Source organism: Prunus persica, chromosome G5 (genome assembly GCF_000346465.2).
Source record: "Prunus persica cultivar Lovell chromosome G5, Prunus_persica_NCBIv2, whole genome shotgun sequence".
NCBI lineage: Eukaryota > Viridiplantae > Streptophyta > Magnoliopsida > Rosales > Rosaceae > Prunus > Prunus persica.
In genome coordinates this window covers 6,358,556-6,385,289 of record NC_034013.1, presented here as the reverse complement: position 1 = coordinate 6,385,289, position 26,734 = coordinate 6,358,556, and the positions used below count along the sequence as shown (strand labels likewise).

Sequence of the window (26,734 nt, the reverse complement as noted above, 5' to 3'; positions counted from 1 at the left end):
GACTTTCAGATATTTTGTTAGTCACTTGGGCCATTCTTTAAGGTAATAGGCTAGTTCACTAAAGGGATGGGCCAACTTCCCAAGGTGATGGGCTGTTTTTTCTAAGGTAATGTGCTATTTTGGCTGAGGTAATGGGTTATTTTCCCCTTCGTGCTTACCCACATATTTGGGCCTAAGAAATGGGTTTCGATTTTTCTTGGCCCATCAATGGGCCTCATGACAACTTATTACCATCCATGCCACAACCCACTCAAGCAAGCCCCGCATTCGAGTGGCTTGGGCCCACTTAGGCTTGTAGCATGGCGTGTTGCTCATTTGCTTGGCGTGGCATGTGTGCAAGCGCATATGACGAATTTTCGCGTGCCCAAATCGGGTTTCTTCTCAATAAGGTATCGCATTGGGCCGGGAATATATTTGGGCCGAACAGTGGATTTTTTGGGCCTCAACAAACCCAAAATCTTTTTTCTATCACCCTTTGCTCAAACCCTTTGATGCTCTTGAAAGCACCCTTGAAGTCCCGTGTGTCTCTCTCTTCTTATTGACCTAGCCCTAAAAGTTCTATTTATGATGCATAGGACTTTTGCTACAAGTTAACTAGGAATAGTAAACCAAAACCCTATCAAATTAGACTAGAAAATCCCAAAAATAATAGAAAAACCAAGTCAAACACGTCAATACGTAGAAATCACGTGCAATACTGTTCATGTGGCAACCGGTCGTCAGGGTTGGGCGACCGATCACATGGAGTTGAAGACACAATTTGAGCTCTCTATATAAAGCGATCGGTTACTGGCACACTGCTGCTCTTTTCCGCCACTTCTTCTTCTCCTCTCGCTGCTCTCCTCTTGCAATCTTTGGTTCCTCTTCCTTATCCTGCATCATGGTGAGCCAAACAACTTCAACACATTGTTACGCTTCAAAATAGAGACATAACAACGTCATGCCCTATTGAAAACATAAAGTATAATATAAAATTCAAAAACTATAATATCACGCTCTCGAAAAAACGAAAAAGGTGCCAGAGGAAAATTTGGTGGTAAGATAAATTTTAAACAAACAATGTATATTAAAAATAAATAAATTTTTTGCTTCAACTAAAAATCAAATAACACAACAAAATAGGTTGATAGCACAACTCTACGTACCTTTTACAGAAACTAAATACAATTTATTATCACAATCCACTCAACGCATCAACTCCTCAAGATCATCTTTTACTCTCTCCTTGTTGTGAGTGACCATAGTTTGTTCGCACTTCTCATGCTTCCATGTCATCGAAAATGATCGATTAAATTGACAAACCAAAACTGATCACTCCGTGGACCAACCTGTTTTGATAGATGCTTTATGTAGCAGCTCCATGTCCAAAAGTTTGCTTTTTGATGCTAGTTTATGCTAAAAATTGGTGAGACCAAATTATGTCCATCACACCCAATTTCTTTATTACGTTTTGCTCACGAAATAATGCTTCAATTTATTTTTCACTTAGGCCCATTTTAGACCTTATTTATTTTTATCAAGACTTTAACATGCGTACAAACATATTCTATACACATTTGGTGAGAAAAGTAGATGCCTCGGACAGCGAACACTGAACAGAATCATGTTGATCACCTCGCTGCCATAATTGGGTTTGCATAGTTTTGATGATATGCTTTCTTCTCTGGACCATATTTTGCATGATGATAGGTTAAGTCGGGCTTTGCCCCGAAGTGTTCTTCGTTAATTTCTTTTCTCTTGGGGCTTGCCCCGCCATGTAACCAAAAAAAAAAAAAGGCTTAAGCCTCGGATAGCGTATGTATTGTTCGTACTTTCGGACTTGGGCAACTTGTGAGCAATACACTTCAGGCCAATCCAAGGATCCTGTGGACTTGCCCAACCTTTTCAAGCCCATAGACAGCTACCTGTTTATTTTTATTTTTTGGTAACAACAGCTGCCTGTTTGTTCGATACTCGGTTACCTCGCTTCTTATGTACAACAACACTCCTCCCCTCCGCAGTCAGAATCCTATGAAACGACTGCACGGATCCACCAATGAAATTTAAATCCATCCATTACTGATTGTCCACAAAGCTCAGAGTAACTTGGTAATTTAAGCATGTCAAGACTTTGAACAACACTTCCTAGGTTGAAGTGGGCATGTTTCTAGTGGGTAGCCGATTGCAGGCCTAAGTTTACACAATTTCTGGTTAGCAGAGAAGTATGGCTCATCACTTTGCCTTGTACGTAATGTTTTAGATTTGCAGTTTAGAGCGAGCGAGCAAGGTGGGAAATTTCAGGAGAGAAAAGATTTCAAGGGGAGTGAGAGAGAAGTGTGAGGCTTGGGCTATTAGAGAGAGAGAGAGAGAGAGAGAGAGAGAGAGTTAAGCTTTAAGCTTTTGGCTTTCGAAAAGAGGGAGAAGCTTGTTCAGAAATGGAGGCCAGCAGCAGCAATAGTAGTAGCAAGAGTGGCTTGGTGGTGGCCAATGAGAGAAGGCCAAGTGGGGGAATCCGAATAGAGAATCCGTTTACTTTGAAAGTGGGTCAAGTATTTACAGGCTTTGGCATAGGCTGCGGTGTTGGTATCGGTGTTGGTCGCCCCATAAATCTAGGTACCGCTCTGTCTATTGAACTCTCTCTTTTTCTTCCACAGCTTTCTCTGTCTATAGTCTAGTTTTATGTGGAAGATGGACTTGGGGAAGCTCTTCAAACCCAAAAATGCTGAAAACCATCAGACACAAGTTGCTAAGAAACCGTGTATTACTTTTCATTTTCTCTGTCATTGCCTTTGTTGTTTGTTTTTGGAACTTGGGTCTGTTTGGTTGCTGAGAAAATGTAGGAAATGCGATAAAGCTGCCATTTTGAATTTTTGGTGTATCGTTTTAGTAGGAACCTTTTTAATCTAAGAATTTACAGCAACTGCCCGGATGGTTGGTTGGTTCGGATTTTGAATTTGATTTTTTGCTAATATGCGTGTAATGTTTGTGAAATTAGAATTTGGTTGTTCTGAATCTGAAGTTTGTGCATTGTTATCTTAATCAATGTGTATTCATGAGTAGTGTCCATTCTCGAGCTATGGTTTGTCTGTAAGCTGACTTTAGATATCAGTTATTTTCAAGCATGCTTTCAGCACATATGTTTTTAAAGAGTTAAATCTAGAGAAAGGAATAGGGTGGCAAGAGACAATTCTATTTTGCAAAAATATCTTGATCCATGCAATTCAGTATTTGGATGATTGATAAGTGATGAGCGTTTAAGTTGTGCAACTTTGTATCTTTTCAAGTGGAGATGCTATTGACAACAATACTATCAAATTTCTCTTCTATGGTTGTTATGGTTGTAGCAGATATTAGTTAACCCACATATTGATTTAAATTATGTACACCAGGTGCAATACCAGTACTAAATCAAGTCATGGGTGCCACACGAGGTGCTACTGATGCATTATCTGGCGTTAGCAGACATGTAAATAACTCTGTAAGTCAAATATCTTCTTCTTTTCATTTTTCAGTTTTGTGAGTGCCGTTGTCATTGTCATGAAAAGAGGAAGATAAAATGATTACTGACACTCAAAGACTTCCTCAAGCTCTTATTCCCATGTATCATTCTTCAGTTGAGGAAGGTGGGAGCAAAGAACATTGAAGCAGGCATTGGATGTGGAGTTGGTATTGGCCATGGTTTTGGAGTTGGTATGTCATGTTATGCGTTTCTAGGGAATTCAGTAGTACGTTTTGTTTCCTTTATTTGCATTTTCTGATGCACTATTATGGAGACTTATGTTTACTAGTTCCTGGTGAAATGCGTTGTGATAGCTGGTGCTTGGTTTTTCATTTCCTGTATGATATGTCTTGCCTAATTTATAATCAGAATATTTGGTGATGCAAACAGATTTATCACTATATTTTGATGAGTTGTAGAAGGGATTCATGTTTTATTTAAGTAGTGCAATTTCATGCATGTGAAAGAAAGTTTTGGCTGAGTTCCTTGGGCAGGCTATCTGGCATTCACAACAGCCCTTCAGCCTATGTAGTTGTTTATGTGCATTCTTGATAACAGTACATATTTTACATTTGGGAGTCTTGCACTGTTCAAACTCTTTGTCCAGTGGAAGGAATTTGATCAGGGGTGCAGATTTCTGGAGTCATAACAGAACAGTATTCACGTTTCAACAAGAACAGATTCTTCTGTTTAGATTTTTACTGGTTGCAATTATTTGAATAGTGACTTCATGACATTGTTCCAAAATGTACATTGCACAGTCTTCTTTAAAAAAATCCAATTGGCATTATATCCTCTGACCTCATGCAACAAGATAATACATCAGTGCTCTGTAATTCATGCATTTTAACAATATTCGTTTTTGATAGCTGAATTGTTGATTTCCAATTGCAGGCCTTGCTGTGAAGCCAGGGGTGTTACATCAAATTCAATTTCATCTTTTAGTGAGTATTAGTTTCTCTTGTCATGAGTTGTTGCTTGTTACAGTCTACTGATTCATTAACTCTATATTCTCTAGCAAGGAATCACAAAGATGATGGTGAAGTTTGGAGTTGCTCCCAATTTAGCCATTGGTCAAGGTGCCATCCCAGGTTCTTTGCAAAGGGCCATAGGCATTGTAAATGATCCATCAAGCCAAAATCCAATGGGAAGTAGCATGCAGTTGGCTACAAAGCCACCAGACCATAAATCTCAAGGTTTACCTGGATATGGGAATACTGGTACTGCTTCAGCCTATGAAAATTTTACATCAAAAGGCTCTCCAGTTGATACACCTTTTGGCAGTCGAACAGAAAAAGTTCTCAGCAGTTTTCTTCAGAATCCAGTTCTGAAAGGAGAGGAAAGTGAACCAAATGAAGCGGTATGTAACAGATGGAACATGATTACTTATCAAAGAACCATATAAAATTGTTATGAAAATGTGTGATACGAAGATTGCATTTTCTAAAGTAACTTGTTCCAATCTTACAGGAGAGCCAGGGGGCATGTTTGTCTTCTAATTTTCTGCTTCATTTTCTTTGGGGAGGTGTTTGCAGTAGTTTGTTTTGATTCCAACTATAATCGCTTGCAGCAGTGATTACTGTAAAGTTCTTAGTCAATATATCTAAAAGCTTGGGGAATTACTTGTCTGCCTACATAGCAATGGGTGGTTCTTTTTTTCCTTAAAAAGGATGTTCAAAAGTGTAGAACTGCATTTCCATTTCATGGGAAGTTCAACTGAATCCATGATTTTCTCATGTTGGTGGGTGGGTGGGCTGGCTGATCCCTCATTATCTAATCTTTTCTGTGATTATCTAATTTTTGGTTTTACCTGTGTAGGCTGGACGCTTGAGGTTGGAGAACAAAATGCTTCAAATGGTAATGTTTAATATCGGCTCATAGCTACCAGTTTATTTTCCTGCAAATTTTTGGTTGTGTTTATTTTGTTTTCCTTGTTTTAAAGAAATTGATCTTAGATACATGTTTGATATGATGCTATTGCCTGGTAAAATACCAGTAACCACTGGAAAAGTCTAAATTTATGGAAAGCATTCTTTAAGAGGCCTCAAGTCATGTTAATATCCTTTCTCTTTTCCTTTTTTTTATACTTAGAATTGTCAAATTGAAATTGCCTATGCATCAGATATTGAAACACCAGCAAGTCATTGAAGAGCTCATGGAGGAAAATGAGAAGCTTCGCCATGTACTAATGGAAGACCTGAAAATACCACCTAGCAAGCTGCAAGCAAGTTCTTCAAGTAAAAACAAATCTCCATGTACAGATTGTTTTGAGTGTCGAAGAAAACAGAGAAAAAAATAGATGAGGTATAATGATTCTGTTAGAGTTCAAGCGCCTTGACCAAAAGAACAATATTAACTGATACGGCAATACCCCTTGACTGGAGTTTGGACCTTCATGGCTTGGTTACCCAACCATGTAAGGAGCATGAGCTGGGTTCAGTGGGTGACAAACTAATTAAAGAGATACAGGTAGAGTCCAAGTTACCTTACAAAGAAATGTATTCAACAAGATAAGCATTACATATACGAACCCATTGAGGTGCACTGGTTAAACTTCTGGGGTAAATCAACCTTTTTGTTTTCAGATACCTCTATTCTTTACATCTTCCTTTACATTTAACATGTTTGTGAGGCACAGCAGAGTGCATTTCTTGGTAAATTGAGTTCAGCTTTCATTTTCTGTGCTGGCAATTTTTATCCATGTTGCTGGTTCCAAAATCCAAATTTAGCTGACCATGTCACTGTATTATCTCTGATTTATTCATATTACTGGTTTCATTTCCTGCATGGTCCCGACATGTAAATGACAGGGTAATGTGATCGACAAGTATGGAGTTTTTCCTGAATCTTAAAGAGAGATTTATGCAACACATCATGCACGCATGCCCAACCTGAGCACAAGTGCTCACATGCAATGTTGAACAAGTTCAAATGTTTTAAGCACAAGACATTCGGCTTGGAAAACATTCTGAATACTTTTGAACTTTTGGTGAAAAAAACTGGATGTGTTACATTACTCAATTAATAATTAGTCATAATAAAGTGGTTTGCGAAAGTGGTTTGAAACTCTCTCCTACCATTACTGGTTTCTTGCTTATCGACTGTTGGCATATGACTCAGAGTAGCCAAGCTTAAAGCCTCCAAATGTCTCTTTGAAGGTTTGGCTGTTTAGAGCAGAAACCACGAGATATCCCTACGGCCGTGTTTGGAGACTGGAATTGGATTGGAGGTACACTGAATTAGATAAGATAACATTAATCCAATCCTGTATTTGGTACTATTCATGATTAAGGGACTGAATTAACTAAAATATACTATTGCATGGCCTAGCAGACATAATCCAATCCAACTTAATCTCAATATTTTAGCGAGATTTATAATCCTACTACATTTGAACTTAGTAGAATTTGATATTTTCCGATCAATATTGTTTTTAAGCCATTAAATATTTAACCAGGATTATAAATCTTATCCAATCACATAATTCAGCTCAGCAAATGTATCCCTATTTTACATGTAAATGCATTAAACACCTGCTTTTCTTTTACCGACTTATGAAATTGAGCTCCTATGTGGCAGAGTTGGATGCTCTTTACTTGGCAATGAAATTTTCCTTTTGACCAAAAAAAACATTGCATTGAGCACCTTTATTTGATGTGAGGTCCTGCCCTGCTGTCCAACCAAGTAAAACCCATCAACATTGAAAATGCCACTATATTAAGTGTTGTCTGTCTCACCGTACGAGCTTTGTGGCATCATTTTCTTAACAAAAATGATAATAATAAGAGTCTATGTTTAACAAAAATTCTATATCAATAAAAATAAAATAAATTTATTGACACGTCCATAAGCGCGAATTGAAAGACTAGTATATATAATAAGTGAACTACAACCTAGCATAGGCTCGCCCTTGCATTGTCACATGCACTATGTGAAATGTAGAGGATCAAGCTCGTACTAGTTTCATTTGGAAAAGTTTTAACGTTTCAATTTGACAAAGTTAAGGACCTACATGTTCAAAGCAAAAATAAGCTCCTTAGGTTCCATGAAAACATGCCTATTAGTCATGGGTTCCATGCTATGGTGTCCCAAACAAGAGGAAGGAAGAAGGAGACGTTGGTTTGTACCTTAGTGAGGAGCAACTCCGGGTCCCAAATCAAACCATGCATGTTTAGCTTGATATGTTTTCTAAAGGCTTTTAGAGGGAACGATTGGTTTTGGTGTTATTTCTTCATAGCTAGAAAAGGGCAAAGGATGAATCTTGAGTGTTAGCTTTTTCAAATGGTATCCAATGCTTAATAATTTTTTTTTTCTTTCTCATGAAACGACATAACTCATATTTGCTTTAAGAATCTAATCACCAAAGCATGGAACGCATCCTTTCCTTGTGACTTATATAAATTAACTTCTCCACCATGACGGGTACTTCCCATAATCAAATTGCAGAAATAAGGTGGTGTTTTGTTGGTATAGAATATAGAAGAATGGGAATGGAATGAAAGTGATTCTATTGTTTGATTGGAAAAATTGAAATTATTAATGTAATGAACAATACAAGTTTTTTTTTTTTTTTGAAATACTTTTTTGGTGATTGGGTTTTATGTGAAAATTCAATTTGGTCACTGAGAAAAAAATTTAGCCAAATTGATCGCTGTGTTTCTCAAAGTTTACAATTTATAAACATTTCATTAACAAATTGAGGTAAATCTTAGGTTGAAATCAAAATTGTGACGTATGTAAGGAAAAATAAAAAAATCAAACCAAATTAAAATGAAATCAACAACTTAACAATATATTTTGATGCTATATCACCTTCATTACATCTCCTTGCCATCCAAAGTCACAATACAGTTCTCTCGCAATCGATTCAGGCTTCAATATAGCATCCAATCCGTAACCTTATACCTCACAATTTTGATTTGAACCCAAGCTTTCCCCCAATTTGTTAAACCTTAATAGCACAACATACCCTAACTCGTTGAGTTAGAGGAAGAATATTGAACGTGCTTCCTAAAAAAATAAAAATAAAAACTGCACTTAACGGAAGATAACAAAATGTCTATAAATTGTAAACTTTGGGAAACACAGTGACCAATTTGGCTAAAAAAAATTTCTCAATGACCAAATTGAATTTTCATGTACAACCTAGTGACCAAAAGGATATTTAACCCTTATATATATATATTGAGAATTCAAACACAAGATCTAATCATATTTGAGGTTTCGAGCTACGATTTAAATTTAGAATTTGGAGTCTCTAGGTCAGAATTTTGAGGTCCCAACAGAACCTCAAATTCTTAAGAAGAGATGAACTAAACACATGATCTTGAGTTGTATTGATGAAAGGACATTGCTTGGGAAGGAGGCATTCCAACTTTTTGCAAATTACAGTTTGACACATATACAAAAATAATCAAGAAAAACATAAAAAGAAAAATTTCTACACACATGTCAAACTGTGATTGATAAAAATAGTAAGAATTCCTACTTTCTAAGAATAAAGCAAGTATTTCCATAAATACACCAAAATGCACAATAACTAAATCCCAAAACACAGTACAACATCAAGCTGTATTTGAATCGATTTACAAGCCATGTGAGCTAGAACTGGAAACTCTCTTCTCTCTCTCTCTCTCTCTCTCTCTCTCTCTCTCTCTCTCTCTCTCTCTCTCTCTCTCTCATGTTTGTGGGGCTAAAAAACCATGTGCACATATCACTTTCCAATTCATGTTCTTTTGTCACTTGCATACTTAGCCCCACCTTCAATGACCATTCATTCCCTATGCTTTCACCACCAGAGGCCCCTTCTCCCTTAACCCTTCTAACCCACAATAACAAAAATTGAAAAATAAAAATCCAAAGGACACCATCCTATCCCCAAAAGCATTTCACCATCCCATTTCTTCCACATAATCCTACCACCTAACCCTTTTCTCCCCTCAAGAACCCCCCCAAAAAAATAAAAATAAAAACTTTCCCTCCCTCATTCCTTCCCCACCAATTCCACTACACACCAATGACACCATTTGCACCAATGCATCACTTCTCCATCTACCAGTTCCAGCAAGCCAACTACCCTTTTTACTAGGGCATCTAAATATCTTTTTCTTTTTCCTCCTTTTTTTTTCCTTTTGTAATTAATTGGTTGAGTTTTTTTAAAGCTGTTTGGTATATTCCCATGCACCTTTATCTCACAGTTTTAGTGTATGATTATGTGTATCAGTGTATGTATCAAATGGTCTTATGCAAAAGATACATTACAATTCATTAAGAATCCATCCAACTACTAGAGCCAGGAGTCCAAAAACGTCTTTTTGTGACATGAAAAAAAGAGAAAAAAACCCCTTAATAATGATAAAAATAAAGTACATAGGAAGAAGAATGATTTGGGTAAACTTAGATTAGATTCTAAAGCCTGCTTAGTATTGTGTGGCAACATAAGATTAAAATTAATGTTTTTTCGTTAGACCGTGAATCCAACTATTAATTAAATATGTTAGATTGTTAGACTGTGAATCGGAATTATTACGTACACCGGATTTATGAATGTAGAGTTAATTAAAACTTAGGAAACACAAACAAGAATCATGGATCTCTCTTATTATTCGTCTAGTCATCATGAAAATGCTACAAAAGAAGAGCTATTAAGTAGATCCAACAAATGTGTCCAAACACCCTGCACCCTCCTCTCATAAATCACAATGGACCTCCCAAAAACCATCAACAAAACCAACACAAACCCAAAAGAAAATTTTAAAAAGAAAGAAGAAGGGTAACAATAAATTATAGGAAAACAAAGAATACACAGATATACTAATTAATCTAAATCTACATAAATTAATTTCAAAGGAGAGCCTGTGTTCTAAGCAAGGACTAGCGCAACTCCACTCAAGAATGCCACCAAGGCCATGCTAATCCCATGAACAAAAGCACCTGAGTCTGGACTGGATGGGACTGGGGCTGGTGGCTGTGCAATGGAGGGCGTACTGGAGGATCCTGGAGCTGGTGCAGGTGGTGTGTTAGATGGGCCAGAACTTGTTGGGCCTGGGCTTGTTGGGCCGCTTGCTTCCATAGGTGGGGCGGCAGCAGTTGGTGGTGTAGCCACCATGGACGGGGGCGTTGCGGTTGGTGGTGTAGCCACCATGGACGGGGGCGTTGCGGTGGTTGGTGAGGTGGCTGAGGTGGTGGGAGGAGTAGCTCCAACGGTACTAGGTGGCGGCGATGCGGTGGTTGATGGAGGTGGTGCCGCCATATATGTGGGGGGAGAGGCGATGGGGGTCGTGGGTGAGGCGGCGGTTGGCGGCGGCTTTGGCTTGGAGGGGTTGAAATATTTTGGTGCCGAGGCTGGGCCTTGAGCCATGGACAATGCTACAAGAGCTAGTAACATAGCGAGGGTGAGCATGGCACGTGTGAGAGCCATGGCTCTGTGAAACTGGAGTGCCACAGAAATGGAGAATAAGGTTGGATGGAGCAAGAGCTGAGACACAGTGACAGAGAGAGAGAGAGAGAGAGAGAGAGAGAATTATGTGAGGAATAGGGGTTGGAGAGGTGAGGTTGATATATAGAGTAAAGGAGTACAGAATCTTTTTTGTGGCAAACTTTGAGTGCGTGGAATTTCATAGCACAAGGGCAGCTGGTTGACACCTATGCACTGAGAATGACCTTTTTTGGTTTTGTCAGTACTGTACAAATTATTTTGATAACACTAGTTTACGAAATAAGAGATGACGGGAGCCGAATTCTAATGGTAAATATAGAAATATCGATGAGATTATAATTATACAGTCTTTATGTTTAGATCACGGGAGTTTAAGAAATTGTGGTCATTCATCGTTAGATATTAATTTAATGGTTCAAAAAAGTTTCTTTAAAGGAGTGCAAGAGTGAGTGAATCGTTAAATTTACATCCAACAGTGAGTGACCACAAATCTCTTGAACCTCTGTAATCTAAAATATCAAAACTGTATAAAATCGTAAATATAGCGATATTTTATTAAAAATATCAATTCTTTTTCAGACATGATATTCGTTCATTATTAAAGGATGAACTGTCCTTATGATAGCGAGACTATATCGATACAAAATTTGCACAGCAAAAGAATGGACCTATGCGTTCATTATTAACATATAGGTGTATGAATTTGGCATGCATCATTTCCCCAACAAGAAAATAATTTATTTTCCCACAGACAATAACTTAAAAGCATGAAACTGCCATGAACCAACCTGTCCCAAAAGCAATTTCCCATCACAGAATAAAGACTGAGCTGAGACAGAGAGGAAGCTGCGCAAAATTGTGGTGGACATTGATTGATTGTATAATTTTTCTTTTTCTTTTTCTTTTTCTTTTTAATGTTTCCACTCACTTGTTGTTGGGGAGACTGTAAATTATAAAAGTCATTTGGGGACTTCGTCTTGCGCATTGTGTTATGGGCACACACCGCATAGACTTTCTGGGTAACTTTGTCCCACCAAACTTGCACGGGAATCACAGTGACAAAAGCAGCCACCAACATACAATAATTTGAGGAAAACCCTACAGTTTGGTATAACTCACATCAATGAGCTTGCAAGTATTCATTCAGGCATATAATAAATCATTAATTGCTTCATCTATTTTCTTTTTCTGTTCTGATATGTAGTCTTGAAGTAGATATTATGCACAAATGGCGAAACTATGAATTTTTAACGGGAATCTTTTTTTTTTTAGTACTTACAGCTTCTATAAATTTTTTTTGGAAATAAAAATATATATTAAATTATATAAACCAGATATAATAAATGCAACTAAAAATATATTATCAAAATGAAAATATGTTCAACAAGAATTGAAAGTGTACCTATTTTTGTCGTTGCTCTGTAACTAAATTCATAAAGAATTTGACCTTTTTGAACTTTAATAAGTTAATACGTACTAATTTATATATAAAACAAGTCAAAATATAAGTTTTATTTTTTTCCCCAAAAACCTCTTTGGCCTGCAGCTCATAGTGTTCTGCCAGTGATTATGTTGTCAGATTATAAATTAATTAAGATCGTCGATTCATATAAAATGTATTAGGCTTTACAATTTCATGATAGAAGTATGTGACAAGAGAGCATTACTCAACATTTCATTATATTAAAATGAACTCATCATATATATATATAGTCCCCTTCTATTGAGAGACACCCTTTAAGGTATCTTACGAATTATTTTCAACAATGGTATAAAATTTTCAAATGAAATTTTCATGTGGAGGTGTTGAGGAAAAATTAAAATTTGTGTTTTGGATTTTGATTTGCATATATGGAAATTCGATGGATATCTAGCCTTAGCTGTTTGCAAGGAGTGAGTGGATAAGAAAGGGAAAGCACTGCAGCCTGCAGTAACAATTCCATGCCTTCATTCTGACATTTTATCTACCTTCTATCAAGAACAGTCATCGTCCCGTTTATTCATGTACATGATCAACATGAGCTTGAATCTAGCAAACTTGAAGTATATTAAAATATATAAGATAGTTTTTTCTTTTCTTTTTAATAAGAAGAAAGTAACGACGTACTGTGAGAGGCATGTCAACCGGTAATAAATAGACAATTGCATGACCTCACACAGTTTGCATGTCGACATGTCTCCACTTCATCTTAACGTTTTTTATCCTAACTTGGATTTGGCACATCCCTACGAAGATGCAAATTTCCCTATTCATGTAAAGTTTTATAAAGACTACTATTTGTGATGGATGGGGTAATTTTGCTAGTTTTGATAATGTTTATATAATTAAGTTTATTAAATAATGATTTTTAAAAACCAATAATTGTATACAATGATGGAAAAAAGGGTATGATTTGTTTATTTATTTATTTTAATCTCCAACATTGATGATAGAGATTGATGGCTATGTCTGAGTTGAAGCTTTCAAAACGACATGCTTTCTCTATTGCTACAGCCCACAGGCACAGGACATGAGTGAAATACTCTGTTAACTATTTGGCATATGAAAGAGCACTAAAATGCTTTACTTAACTAAGACAAGATCCAACACAAAACTTTATACCAAATCAAGTCCTAGATAGTAGCTACTAGGCCCCACAAATGGCATCTTGTTTTTAGATTTTTATTACGGCACACCCAACTTTCCGACGACGGCCAATATTAATTGTTCAAATTTAGGGGAAAGTTGAAAAAATTCTTCACTAGAAGCTGCAAGAGTGTTCTCAAACAGGAACTATTACTGTAGAAAATCGACAATATTGACAGCATCTGCAATATCGATATTATCCACATAATCCCGAACCTCTGCACTTAAAGATTGTGTATGTATCTACATTTCACAATATCTTCACCATCCTAAGAATTTTTTTGGGTGAGCAAAGATATGCATATATCTTTATGTCTTTGGGTTGGAATAAGAACTTTTATGCTGCCCATTATTTTGAGCCAAATGTGGGGTTTGTAGCATTTTTATGAGGTGTCATCACAATGGTAGGGCCACAGATTAGGAAACATATTCATGAATTGAAAGGGGAAGAAGAGGAATATTACTTGCCACAGAAAACAATATGATTAATCGTGATTGAGCTATGTTTGGTTTTTTATGCACCCATCTTTAGATTTTTAGTAAAGTTTCAGTCTCCTAAACAGAGCTAGCTTTACTTATGTGATTTTATTGCAGAAGTTCTTTCTTTTTTAAGTTCTATGATTGCTATTAAAGTGTTCGTTTAGTTTCACAGCTTGCAAATTAATTCAGTAAACATTAGTTCTCTTTTCTATTCTCTTCTTTTTTTGTTTTATTTAGTAAAGTATCAAACTCTCAGAGTAAATGTGGGAGGTAAGTTTTCAATTGACTTGACTTATGGGAATTGATCCATGATTGTTAATCCCATTACTATTTGTTTTCATTATTACTCTGAAAGTGTAACACAGTTAACTTTTTTACAGTCAATTTTCAACAACTTACTTGTTACTTAAACATCAAAAGGAATCAACGAGGTCTAGTCCAGTGAAAAAAGACATTGACTTGCAGACAAGCGGTCTCAAGTTCGAACCCTCTTGGCACCTTGGTAGTGTGTGTGAAAAATCTCCCCTCCTCCTTGTAATTTAAACCATTGCTTATATTCCAAAAAAAAAAACATAAAAAAGAATGCAACGAAGGAGTTATTGAGGTTTGGCAAACAATTACTTCCAAACCTCAATTAATATGTAGAAATGACAATTGAGCTTGGAGAAAATGTTGACTGGTATAAAAAGCAAAGTTTTAACCCTACAAATATAAATGCTTTGAGCTTGACAGAAAACCAAACAGCATCACTGCCGCCAAGTTTGGTTTCTAAACGGTAAATAAAGGATTGTCACCCGAAAGGGTAAAGTTCAAAGAAAATATTGAATTCTATCTTCAGCATTATCTGTAAACAAAATTCACCCAGATTGGACAGCAATTATCCAAAGTAAGCAAAATCTAAAAACTGCTGATTATTTTGCATATATTACAGAACATGAACACCAACATGGGTGCTAAAAAAGCTCTACTTCTGAAGCCTTTCAGCTTTGACGTAAACTGATGCTTATGTTTCGTTTTGTAATATGGCCAAAGAAATTTGTTTCTCAAGACCACAAATTATCACCCACAAGTTGTGCTTGAATTTATCAACATAACGAAGCTTGTTTTTCATGATTTCCGGCATATGATGAAGCTTCTTGAGGGCATCCCTTAGTATCATCGTCGATCACTTAGAAGTGGTTGGGATGCAGGAGCTGCATAAGAAAAGAATACCAGTAGTTCAAAATCAGCATTATCATCCAAAAAGTGAAAATTTTGTTCTATGAACTGAAAATTATTTATCATTGTAATCCATTACTTGTTGAACACTATCCCCACTGACCAGGATGGTTCTATCATGTAAGAGACTCTTACCGCTAAATACCATTAATGCTCTAAGGTTACTAGGAGATTATCCAGAGTCAAAAAGTTTTTTTGTAATAATCATGATCTGGTCCATTTCTCAAAATAAGGTTTTTGAAAATAGATGAATTGGTTACACTGACCATCCAGACATTTGTATCATCAGTGTTGGCTGGAGATGAGGTGGGAAGGAAGTTGTTTATAAAGCGAACAATACAAGAAGTATTACCTCTGGAACTTTGTCGCCCACCGGATACAGGAACTTGTTTGCAAGTCTTCTCAGCAATTTCAGCCATAACCAAACGTGATAAAAGAAGTGCCGCAATAAGAGCACAAATCATTAACATCACAAATACTGCATCCCATCCCTTTGTTGAAAGGAAACCAGTAAGAAGAGGGCCAAAAGCTGCACCAACTGATCCGGTACCATCAATTATGGCAGTAACTGTTGCTAGTGCTCGAGAATCCCCTCTAAGCGAACTATGCGTACCAAGGTCTGCAGATACCGCAGTGGTGATAAGTGCATAGGGCCCATTAATAAACAAGCCAGCAACCATCATAAGCGCAATGTTGATATTGTGTGAAATACTGCCATATCTGCGATATAAAAGCATTGCTGGAATTGCAGCACACATGAAGCTGGCTGCTGTGGTAGCTCGAGCATTAAGTTTATCAGATATGTAGCCAGCAAGGATTCCACCAACTATGCCCCCTACATCGAACAAAGTGGAGAGGTTTCCAGCAGATTTTACAGAAACATATTCTCCTCCTATTTCTGCAAAAGCAAAAGAGAGAACAAGATGGGAACCTTATATTAGATGCATGAAGATTTTAAATAATACCTCAAAAAACAAGATGTGACTGGTGTTGCCTGGAAGTGATCAATTGCCAATAGCAATGTCTGGAAAAGAACAACACTTATGGAGGACGATGACATTCGATTCAAGTAAGTTTCAAACAGACAATTGGACATTGCAATCCACAAAAGTACAGATGCACTCATGCATAGGATCAACATAAACATTTAGGGACACGTGATAGTGATATACACAAAAGCAGCTTTGTCATAAGACACATTGCTTCGTTGTTACTAGTACTCAAACACTGTTGAGAACCAGATAAACCACTCAAACATAAACTAATACTCATAAACTGGTGCAGGCTACTAAGATTCCTAATATGAGTCAGTGTTTATTCTTTGCAATAGTCAAAACAAGTTGCGTATTCAGTTAGTGAACCTCAAAGGAAGTGGACAAAAAACGCACCTGAACACCTATTTGTTAAAATACAGATTGTCAACTAGAAGCTCATGGCATATTTCCATCTCCGATTCGATAAATCTAACTTATTGCCAAAAGGTAACTGCTAATCTTTAAATATTTGGAAAATAATTACCGTAGACAGCCTTAATTACTATAACCAATCATTCTTCAATGATCACGACGACTATCATTCATAGGATGTTTAAAGCGATAATAAGTTTATTACTCTCACTTTTAGAACCTGCTGGAATGAAACAAAAATAAGGGAAATATGTAAAATCTGCTAGACAACCAACAGACAGCAGCCCCATCCTATACGTGGATAGGCAGAGAAATGCAGTAAAAGAGAGAGACATCTAGCTGCAGTCCTGCCTTGCACCTTGCAAACCAACCAAAAAAAAAGTGTGGAATGGGGTTTGAAACCCCTGACCTCATGCAAACCAGAGGTCTGATATCATTCTAGGCAACTAATAGACTCCGAAAGCTTAAGCTCTTAGGTAATGGGGCATCAATCTATATCAAGCAAACCAATGAACACACACAACTGCAAAGATCAGAAAGAATGAGACATAAGATACAGAGAGAAGTTTATTTTGTGCTTATAACAGAGAGGCCCTAGACCCTAGTGCACCACTCTTCTGCCAACATATTCTTGAATATTAATAACAATCGATAGTACTTGCAATGTTTTGAATCTTCTTATTCTAAATTAAATGGTAAAGAAAAAAGCAGAAGTTATCTGGCAATCCAGACAGCGTTTCAAAATCTTACAGTTTTAAATCATACCAGTCAATCAAGATTGTCTATAAAATCTATGAGGGATAAATTACCAGTCTGACTTAAATAAAATGGCAGCCAGTACAGAAACGTGTAGGCCACAAGCTTTGAGAAGAAGAGGCACAGCGCAAAGGGTATAACTCCTGGTATTAGACAAGCTTCAAGAAGCCCAACACTTGTCCTGCTCACAGACCCAGCTCGGTTAATAGTTTGTGTTTCATCTTCCTCTGTAGTTTCTTTTCTTACATTAGCTTCTTCGTCCTTAGGGTTTGCCTCCAAATCAGAAGGTGAACCTTGTGGGAAAGAAAATCCAATGTCCTCTGGATATGGAGCCAAGAAGAAGAAAACCATTACACCGCCCACTGCAATAAAAGCACCTGGAACTATAAAACACCAACCCCACCCATAGTCCAGAACACTAGCAGCAAGAAGTGAGCCACTAATATTCCCAATGGAAGTGTGTGCATTCCATATACCCATTATCAAACCCCTCTTCCCCTTTCCAAACCAATTACCAATCACAGCAACAACCGAAGGCCAGCCAGTTGCTTGGAATAACCCCGCAACCATTTGCATCCCAAGATAAAAACCAAACACATGAACATTCCAAAAGTATCCCATCCCAAATAGTGCAACAAAAATGCCACTCCCAATCATCCCGGCTGTCAAGAACAACCGGAGGTCCAATGTATCTCCCAAATGCCCAGCAGCATACATTCCCAAAGAGTAACATGCAAGAAATGCAAGATCAATCTCTCCCAACTTCGACGTCCCGTCAGTTCCATTAAATGGAGCCCAACCCTTCTCTATCAACCTATAATTCCCATTACCTCCAAACTCTTCCTTAACAAAAACCCTGCCAAACAAGGGGTCCAAGCCTAAGCCTGTGCCTTTGTTGGGGTCAGGATACAAAACACTTTTCACTATACTACTGGGTTTTCTTGAAGCATGGTAGCATGCATAAGCTATGAAAGTAACAAGCAAAATCACATATCTATATGTAGAAAGACTCCAATCTTTGCCTCTAATGCTTCTAATAAGCAAAATTCCAGGTGGGATTTCTCTCCTTGTATCAGAACTATGAGACATTCTCTCAAAACCCCACAAAAAGTAAGAAAAAACCAAAACCAAAGAGAACAAAAATTTCCTTTCACAAACCCTGCGCCACCACCTTCATATCACATTCATCTTTCAAATCCAAGAAAACCCACATTCATCTGAGAGAGAAAACGTGACCTTGTTGAATTGAAGAACCATGGTGAAAGCTATTAAGAGCCAAAATTTCACTGGTTTGCATCGTCGAGACGATGAGAGGGAAAGCGTACAGGACGGGGTGGGGGCAGAGCATGAGCAAGGTGGAGTATACGTGGCGAAGCGTGAGTATTCGAACTCGTTCTACTGTGCTTGGGCGCCACGCTATTTACCATGTCGACAATTGTGCCACGTTGGATGATCGCTTATCGAATAGTGTGTGCGTAATTGCTCTGCCGCGTAAGACACGTGGCGGTTGCTGGTGGGTCTTGGGATGTATGAATCACGCATGTGTACAAAAACAAAACTGCAGATACAGAACGTCGCATCAGAGTACGGCACTCTGCCAACTTTGTTGTTACAAAGCACACATATCGAAGAATATGGGTTAAAATTTAAAAAAACACCCTTCAAATAGCAATCCAAATTTTTTGCTTTTTTTTGTCAAATATTGGAATGGGCAGGGTGTACGTGTTTTGGAGTTTGAATGTAAGACCATCTAATCTATATATATAAAGCAAAAGGCAGAGAATGGTGAAACATTCTAAATATCAGAAAATGTCCTTGATTAATGCAAACATTAAGAATTTAAATTATTAATTAAATGAGGATAATACGGTAAATTCACACTTTTTCATATTTTAAAAAAGAAAAAAAAAGCAAATAATGGATCCTATTTTTATGGAACACAACTACCTATTATCTTTTTTTAATTCTAAAATAAATTTAAATTTTAAAAAAAAAAAGCCTCTCGCAAGCACGGAAGCATGTGCGGAGAGACTAGTTTATATTATTCAAATCGTATAAACAAATCAGAAATGTTTTATCTCCTTGTCTCTTATAACAAGATGATTAATAAGAAGGGTAATGTTCAGTTTATCCTATTTTTATACCACATTTTTAATAAAGATGAAACCCACTAATACAATGAGATCCATCTTTATTAGAAAGGTGATAAACAATGTGGTATAAAAATAGGGAGATTCACTATTATACCCAATAGAGGCCCAAATTATAAAAATATCTTATATGAAATGGACTTTAGAAACACACCTAAAGTTCATTTACAACATAACAAAAAGGTTTTTAACTTCTTATAAATTACAAAACTGCCATCAATTTATTAAAATAAGCCCAAATCTAAAATCTCATAAAAATACCCAAAACACTCAATAGGATATCAAAGTAATTTAATAATTAATATTAAATTCAATAAGGCCAGCTGTCAATTCTTGAGTTTTTTTTTGGATTTGTTTATAGAAATTCAATTGTGTAAGATTTATCTATAATATTAGTGCTAAGAATAGATATATCACCAAATATCTCATAAAAATATAATAAGCCTAGCATTTTCCTAATAAGAAATGATTAAAGAATCCATCAATTAGTCAAAAGAGGCGCATGTAGGTCATTAAGGCGGAGAGACCTAATTGAAAACCAAACCTAAATAAACTCCAACAAATAGGCGAATTCTTTACTGAACTAAGCTTATGTACAAGGATACGATAGATAAAACCCTAAACCCTACGATAGATAAAACCATAAACCCTAACGGAAATACACCCATACTATGAGGATCAAATTTGGTCATTTTACTGAACTAAGCTTATGTAAGCCGCTTTGTCAAACACACAGATGATTTAATCATACAACATACACAAAAATCATCTAGAGCTCTTCTAATCACCCTAAATTCTGTAAGAAAATGCCCGCAAAGCTCAAAATCCGAATCAACTTTTCCAAATAGGAATTTTTCCGCGGGATGCTACGGAGGTGAAGATACAGGCATATGCTTGACATGTTCTTTGGAACAAAAGAGCTCATAAGCTTCCGGTCCAAGTAATCGCAGTACCACGGCGCAAGTAACTCTGAGACTGAGCCTCTTCCCTGGCGCTATGCTCGTTCCAAAAAGTACTATATTCACGGGAGCTTAAAAATCCCTGTAAAACAGAGCGAGGTGCCCATCGGTGGAAAGAGAGAGCAGAATGCTCGAGAGTGCCAGTTGATTGAATTCAACGTTGATTTGCTGGAGCAATGTAATACTTGGCCCATGAGCCATCACAATATTTTGTCCTTGCCACTGTAATAGGTACCAAGTTTGGAGATGCAAGATATTGTCATACCTTGTAACATTAATTGTGGTCATTTTGCTGTTGTTGAAGACTGCAGAACATAAAAATAAGACAGACATCAATAAAACACCAGTCCCTTTCCTTTGGGAAGGATATATAAATATAAGTGCCACCTGTCAAGGTACAATACCACAATAAGGACTCTATCTATAATTGGAACTTTTTGTGTTGCTTATTTTTTTTCCCAGGTCTTGTTCTTCCTATATGTTGCTAAAATATACTCAAATGTTTTTTTTTTTTTTTTTGGGTTACAATCCGCTCAATATCAAGATACAAACAATTTAGAACAACCCTATAGAACCTGAAAAGCTTTACTGTTAAAAGAGCAAGCATGAAGATTGTAAACAAAGAGTTTCACCACTTACCATGAAGTTCATGGTGTGCAGAAATTTGAGAAAACTAACAATCACTAACACAGATGGCAGAACCAAATCTATGAAAATTAGAATACCAGCACATAAAGTTTCAAATGAAGTTCATACAGTAAGCAAGGTTTTATTTTAATTTTTTGAAAGAAAGAAAAGCGATGACAGCAGTGATGCACCATCGTCTAGCTTAAAATTTTATTGTTAGATATATCGGCAGTCCAGATTTAAGAAAACATCTTTAGTCTGGATTTACATAAACAAGTAGTAGAATGGTGAATATATCATAAAAATTTATGGAATCCTCAAAAACTTGTTAAGGTGTGGAAATTTTGAATGAAACTTAAATACCCCAGAAACCACTGACGCATCCAAAAGAAAAAATCCTAGTACTTGATGAATCAAAAAAGAAAAGTTGTCCAATATATTTTGGTTTACAATTTAGAAATCTTTTAACCAGATCCTAATTTCACAATGACGTGATTGTAATTAACTTTGAAGAAAACAGAAAAATACAAAAGAAAATTTTAACAACCTATAATCTACTGGTTACATCATCCCCATGAATATTATTACAACAACCCTGACTACAGGCTTATGTTCAAGTTATGATGATCTAACAGAAGATTTTAAAGGGTTTCCTTACCTTCTAAGCCTGAAACTCCATCCCCTTCTCAGAAGGCTTCCGTTTTCTTTTCAACCGTGTCGCACCAGCATCCTCTGTAATAGAGACACATAAATCTATGGGAGGAAAACTGGAGACATATATTGTTGGATAAGAGCCAATTTATCCCGTAAAACATGGGAGAAAGAAGAACAGTTAAAATCTAATTACAAGCTCAATGTATAGTTAAATCATCACTAGAGCTTTATATGTTGGGTGACAGGATCACATTACTAATCAAGGGTTTCAAACTCAAGATCAGAGTTTTGAACTCAGTGTTTTGCTTCTTTTTTTAAGCAACAACACCAAAACCTCATAGATTACGCTGACTAGTGGGGTTTGATTTAGTGATATTATTCAAAGGCGAAGGCCTAATGTTGGTTGTTACCTCATTTGTGTGTAATGTTGGTGGTTACCTCATTTGTGTGTGATGAGAAAAATGGACGCAAGAATCTTGACCATCTATTATTTAAAGGTGAAACCCAAATGTTAGTGTTTGTTATCACCCTATTGGCATGTTAATTTTATGCCTGATAGACGCACTACTGGTTTAGCTTTATTGTACTGTTTCACATATTCATTAAAAAAATTGCTTTTTTTTTTTTTGGGACAGAAAAAGAAAAGAAAAGAGTGAGTTGTGGGGTTGTGAATTTGAATTTAAGCCATTGAAAAAAACCAAACTCAAAAAACACAAATATGCATGCAATGCATAAGCTTACCTTCAAGTGGACTTAATGCATGATTATTTGCACGTCCATTTGGTCGGCCCTCTTCTGAAATAGGGGAGCCAGAATTATTGCTATCCACCAACTTCGATGAACTTTCTATGCACTTATCTTGCTGCTCAGGAACATCAGGATAAGGAATTGCAGGTAAAAAGCATAGCTCCTCCTGTGACATATCTGAATCACTGAAAGCTGAATCCTTCTCCACTGTCACAATATCAACTTCATCATCTTCATTAACATCAGATTCTTTCACCTGAAAATATAATTTTATATTACACAACATAAATAAACAAAAAATCTGCCCAGATTTTAATTTCTTCTCACCTTTTCAGTTTCAGGGATCAGATCAAATTCATCTTCTCGTTCTACATATTCCTCATTTTCCTCAAGCTCTTTGAAATCAGGAGCAAATGCACTCCAGTTCTCAGTGTAATCTTTGGCCCAGATATAAACCAAACCAGTCAGTGAAACAGAGACAACAATGGGGTGAACAGGATGCCATACTAAATCTATCAAGGCTTCCTTTGGCCCTTCCAGAATTTTCACAAGATGCCCGGCCCTATCCCATATGTAAATCTTGTGTTCTCCTTTGCTTGCAGAACCGCCAATCACCCACTCACCATCACCACTGAAACAAGGTGCTTTCCAATGCATCTTTGTGATGGCATCTTGAAACTCACGGAAAAGGGTTAAGCATTTCGATCCAACTGCTTTCAACTTCTCAACACTATCATCAATCCCATCATGGGTCACATTTAGGTCACCTAGGGCTTTAAGTCCATCTTTCGAGGGGAGAAGGTTCTCATAGATCCTGATTGTTCTATCATTTGAATTTGTAAGCAGATACTGTCCATTCCTGCTGAACACTATGTTCTTAATCACAGAACCTCCAGAAACAGGAACCATGGCACGCACTTGGACACTTTTGTAATCTATTAAAAGTATTTCACCTTTCGAGTTCCCCGCATAAACCAGATCCCCATACTTATTAAAGCAAGCGGCAGTAGGAGAAAAAGGAGTGCCATCAGAAATTTTGTTCCGTGACGAAGGGGCAAGTCCTGGGTTAACGTCAGGAATGGAAACTGGAAGAACAGTTGTGCTTCCTGCATTCAAGTCAACAATGATGGGAGCAGATGAGAGGGGGCATGCCAAGCAGAGAGATGGAGTAGAGGAACCAGGATGTAGCCGAGCTTGTAGAGGGGTTTGTTGGAGTATCGTTCGAGTGATTTTCTCACCACTGACAACATCCCATAGTGTCAACGACTTGTCAGCAGCAGACACGAGAATGCGATGGCCATACTTTGACCAACATACACTAGTTATGGCAGCAACACAGTCTTTATCACGAAGCTCCTTCGCAATACCCCTGGTCTCAAAATCCCATATGACGCAATTTCCATCAGAGCACCCAGCTGATCAAGAATATCAAAATGAAGCATCAGCACAGCAGAATATTTGGAATATCTCCCGTAAAGATTTGAGTGCACCAAATGCCAAGAGGAATGTAATGAATGCAAAGAATAAATTTAATTTGAAGATTTCCTGAAATTACTGCCGGAAAAATTTGACACTAAAAAGCATCAACACCTAAAAAAATTCTGGTTCCATAATGCATCTGCTTGATCCTTAAATTGGATAGCTAGCAATTCTACTTTGTCACAAATTGTGGATTCAACTCCTTATATTCATTTCAAAAGTACAAATTGTGGACGAAGAAGAAGAAGTGAGTGGCGTATAAACTGACAATGGTGTTTCTCCACCCAATGTGCAACCAAAGTTACAGCCTTCTTCTTATTTATGACTAAGCCATTTCTTAAGCAAAAAGGAACCCACAAACAGCAAGACAAAACTAAAAGAATACAAACAGAAAATCAGATTTTTTGAAATACTCACATTGCCACATTGCCCAAAGCACTTACATTCTAACGAAAAAAAGTTCAAAAAAAAAAAAACGAAGGGGATGGAGAAAGGTAGAAACTTTACCAGCAAGAAGGGTACCACGGCGATTAAAGGCGATGCATTTCATAACCCCATGTTCCAAATACTCCTCTATCACTTCTGGGAAATCTCCTTGCAATGGGTCTTCACCAAATACGAATTACAATTAATTAATTAATTACACACTTATTTTTTTACTTTGTTCAAAAACCCATTCAAGGAAAAAGAAAAAGAAAAAGCAAATCTTTCAATTAAAAGTGAACTCTGGAGAGCGAGAAAGAAAGAGAGGCTTACCGATTATCGAAGCGTTCATCGCCTTTATGAGTTTACACAACCAGGTCCTCTGCCCTCCTCCGGTCGGGTCGGGTCGGGTCGGTTGGAGATCTGGGACTTGGTGGAGATTTTGAAAGAAGAAGCGTGCAGTAGGATTAAGGAGTGCACCTTAATCAGGAGACAAGGCCGTCGACTGCAAGATGAGTAGGATGTGTTTGTTTTTGAAAGAGGAATGAGCGGCTGGATGGAGTTGGTTGATGAAATAATTTCAACCTAAAAAGTGGAAAGGGATTTTGGTTGGATGGAAGAGTAAACATTCAATTCCCAAAAATGCCCTTGGTAAAGAGTTCTCCAACCCATTTCGTCTTAAACCCAAATTTTCTCCTTCGAAAAAGTAAATTATTTTTGGGTTTTGCTTAGATTCAAATTGTTTTTTCCCTAACCCTCCAGACTCTGCAATTTTATTAAATTGTTTAAGAACGGTTTAAGTCTAATTTTTTTTCATGGATAATTTTTCTCCATTTAATCTTTTTTAAATAGAGATATTTAGTCATATACCCATTCTTAGCACTAATGATATAAATAAACCGTTGTTTCCCTCTTTTCGACCGAGGCGGTCGACGAAAAGAACTTTTGGTCCTTCTTTTGAGTGCGGAGTGTGCCACCACCAAGCCCCGAATTTGGCTTGAATGGAATGTGAGTAGATGGGTGTGTTGCGCTTCTAACTTCTGATCAAACGATTGATCGGCCAAGCAAAGAACCTCCTCTTGGCCTAGGTTCTTTCCCTTCTTCGGGCTTGAGGATGGTTAGGCTTCGTACATATGTTTTTGTTTTATTAGGTTTTTAAGTGAAAAATGTGCAATTAAGCTAAATGTGCGTTTAAACGTAAAGAGAAGAATTAAAGTGCGATAAAATAAATCAAAGTGATAAATAAAGCAAAAACGAAATAAAAGTGATAAGAACGATAAAATAAATTAAACTTGAAAGTAAACTTAATTGAAGTGCGATAACAATGAAAATCAAAGCAATGGAAATCAACTTGAATTTAAATGACAAGAAAATATAAATTGAACAAGAATTTAAACTTATACTAGGAAAATGAAGAACTCACTACACTAAGTGAGTGAAACGTAAAATCCTAAGTCTAGGAAAAGAAAAGTGCGAGACGAAAGATAAGTTTGTCTGTCTGATGTTATGTGTCTGATGTCTTCGTTTGGTGAGATTTATATAAGGCATTCATTGGCCTATGGGCTGGCCATTGAATGGCCGAATGTCAACTCTTTTTATAAAAAATTCCTTTCGAGGCCCCCTTAAATCTGTGGATTACGTCGGCAGAGATATTATGGTTGCTTGATTTTATCTCGTTTTTGAAAAATTATGAATCGTCATCAACCTCCTTGATTTCTTTCCTTGTGAGGCCTCCGTCATGTGCACATTGACCTCCGAAAATCTTCAGCTCAAATCTGTGGCTTGAGCTTGGATCTCTGAGATTTCATCTTGACATTTGGTGGAACCTCGTGCCCTTTGAGTTTTTAGAATTCTAGAGTTGGCTGACCATCTGCCAAGGTGGGTGGTATGAGAACTCCAAATATTTGAATGTTGAGCTTGGCCCCATGTTGGACAATCTTTGAGTTCTCAAAATATTCGAATATTGGGAACTCGGTGGACATACCTCCCCTCGAACTTCAACTCCCTCGGTGGAAATACCTCCTGCAAAACTTCAACTTTCTCGGCAGAAAACTTCAACTCCCTCGGGGGAAATGCATCCCGCCCAACTTCAACTCCCTCGGCCGAAATACCTCCCGCCGACCTTCAACTCCCTCGGCGGAAATACCTCCCGCCGAACTTCAACTCCCTCGACCCAACTTTGCTTGCCCAAGTGTTGCGAGGAGGGCGCCTGGGTGCGCAAGGAGAAAATCCACCCCAACCCAACTTTTTGCAAGATTAGTGGCCAACTAAGGTATTTAAAGAGTGTCCGGCC

General features: G+C 37.3%; 4 protein-coding genes across 7 annotated transcripts; 1 reads left to right on the top strand and 3 right to left on the bottom strand.

The window, feature by feature from the left end:
• LOC18775801 lies at positions 1,959-6,196 on the top strand. Of its 3 annotated transcripts, XR_002271889.1 has the most exons (8): positions 1,959-2,592; positions 3,369-3,457; positions 3,594-3,669; positions 4,373-4,422; positions 4,497-4,838; positions 4,949-5,059; positions 5,297-5,335; positions 5,601-5,637. XR_002271889.1 is itself a non-coding variant. In XM_020564898.1 (7 exons), the coding sequence occupies exons 1-7, from the start codon at positions 2,415-2,417 to the stop codon at positions 5,775-5,777; spliced, it is 951 nt and encodes a 316-aa protein (XP_020420487.1). In that variant the 5' UTR covers positions 1,959-2,414; the 3' UTR covers positions 5,778-6,196. The 3 variants fall into 3 exon arrangements, 2 of the variants coding, with proteins under 2 accessions (XP_020420487.1, XP_020420488.1); XM_020564898.1 differs by lacking the exon at positions 4,949-5,059 and having other exon boundaries at positions 5,601-6,196; XM_020564899.1 differs by lacking the exons at positions 5,297-5,335; positions 5,601-5,637 and having other exon boundaries at positions 4,949-5,289.
• Positions 10,049-11,033, bottom strand: LOC18775783 (classical arabinogalactan protein 4). The gene has a single exon (XM_007208863.2). The coding sequence runs from the start codon at positions 10,896-10,898 to the stop codon at positions 10,341-10,343; it is 558 nt and encodes a 185-aa protein (XP_007208925.1). The 5' UTR covers positions 10,899-11,033; the 3' UTR covers positions 10,049-10,340.
• On the bottom strand, positions 14,055-18,782 carry LOC18776742 (putative glycerol-3-phosphate transporter 4). Its single transcript, XM_020563398.1, has 3 exons — positions 17,456-18,782; positions 15,593-16,138; positions 14,055-15,215 (listed from the first exon to the last, which is right to left on the bottom strand). The coding sequence occupies exons 1-3, from the start codon at positions 18,489-18,491 to the stop codon at positions 15,178-15,180; spliced, it is 1,620 nt and encodes a 539-aa protein (XP_020418987.1). The 5' UTR covers positions 18,492-18,782; the 3' UTR covers positions 14,055-15,177.
• Positions 20,003-25,061, bottom strand: LOC18776303 (protein RBL). 2 transcript variants are annotated; one of them, XM_020564298.1, is made up of 7 exons: positions 24,775-25,020; positions 24,526-24,624; positions 22,867-23,954; positions 22,534-22,795; positions 21,797-21,870; positions 20,777-20,816; positions 20,003-20,679 (listed from the first exon to the last, which is right to left on the bottom strand). In XM_020564298.1, the coding sequence occupies exons 1-5, from the start codon at positions 24,791-24,793 to the stop codon at positions 21,800-21,802; spliced, it is 1,539 nt and encodes a 512-aa protein (XP_020419887.1). In that variant the 5' UTR covers positions 24,794-25,020; the 3' UTR covers positions 20,003-20,679; positions 20,777-20,816; positions 21,797-21,799. The 2 variants fall into 2 exon arrangements, with proteins under 2 accessions (XP_020419887.1, XP_007209915.1); XM_007209853.2 differs by having other exon boundaries at positions 20,003-20,816; positions 24,775-25,061.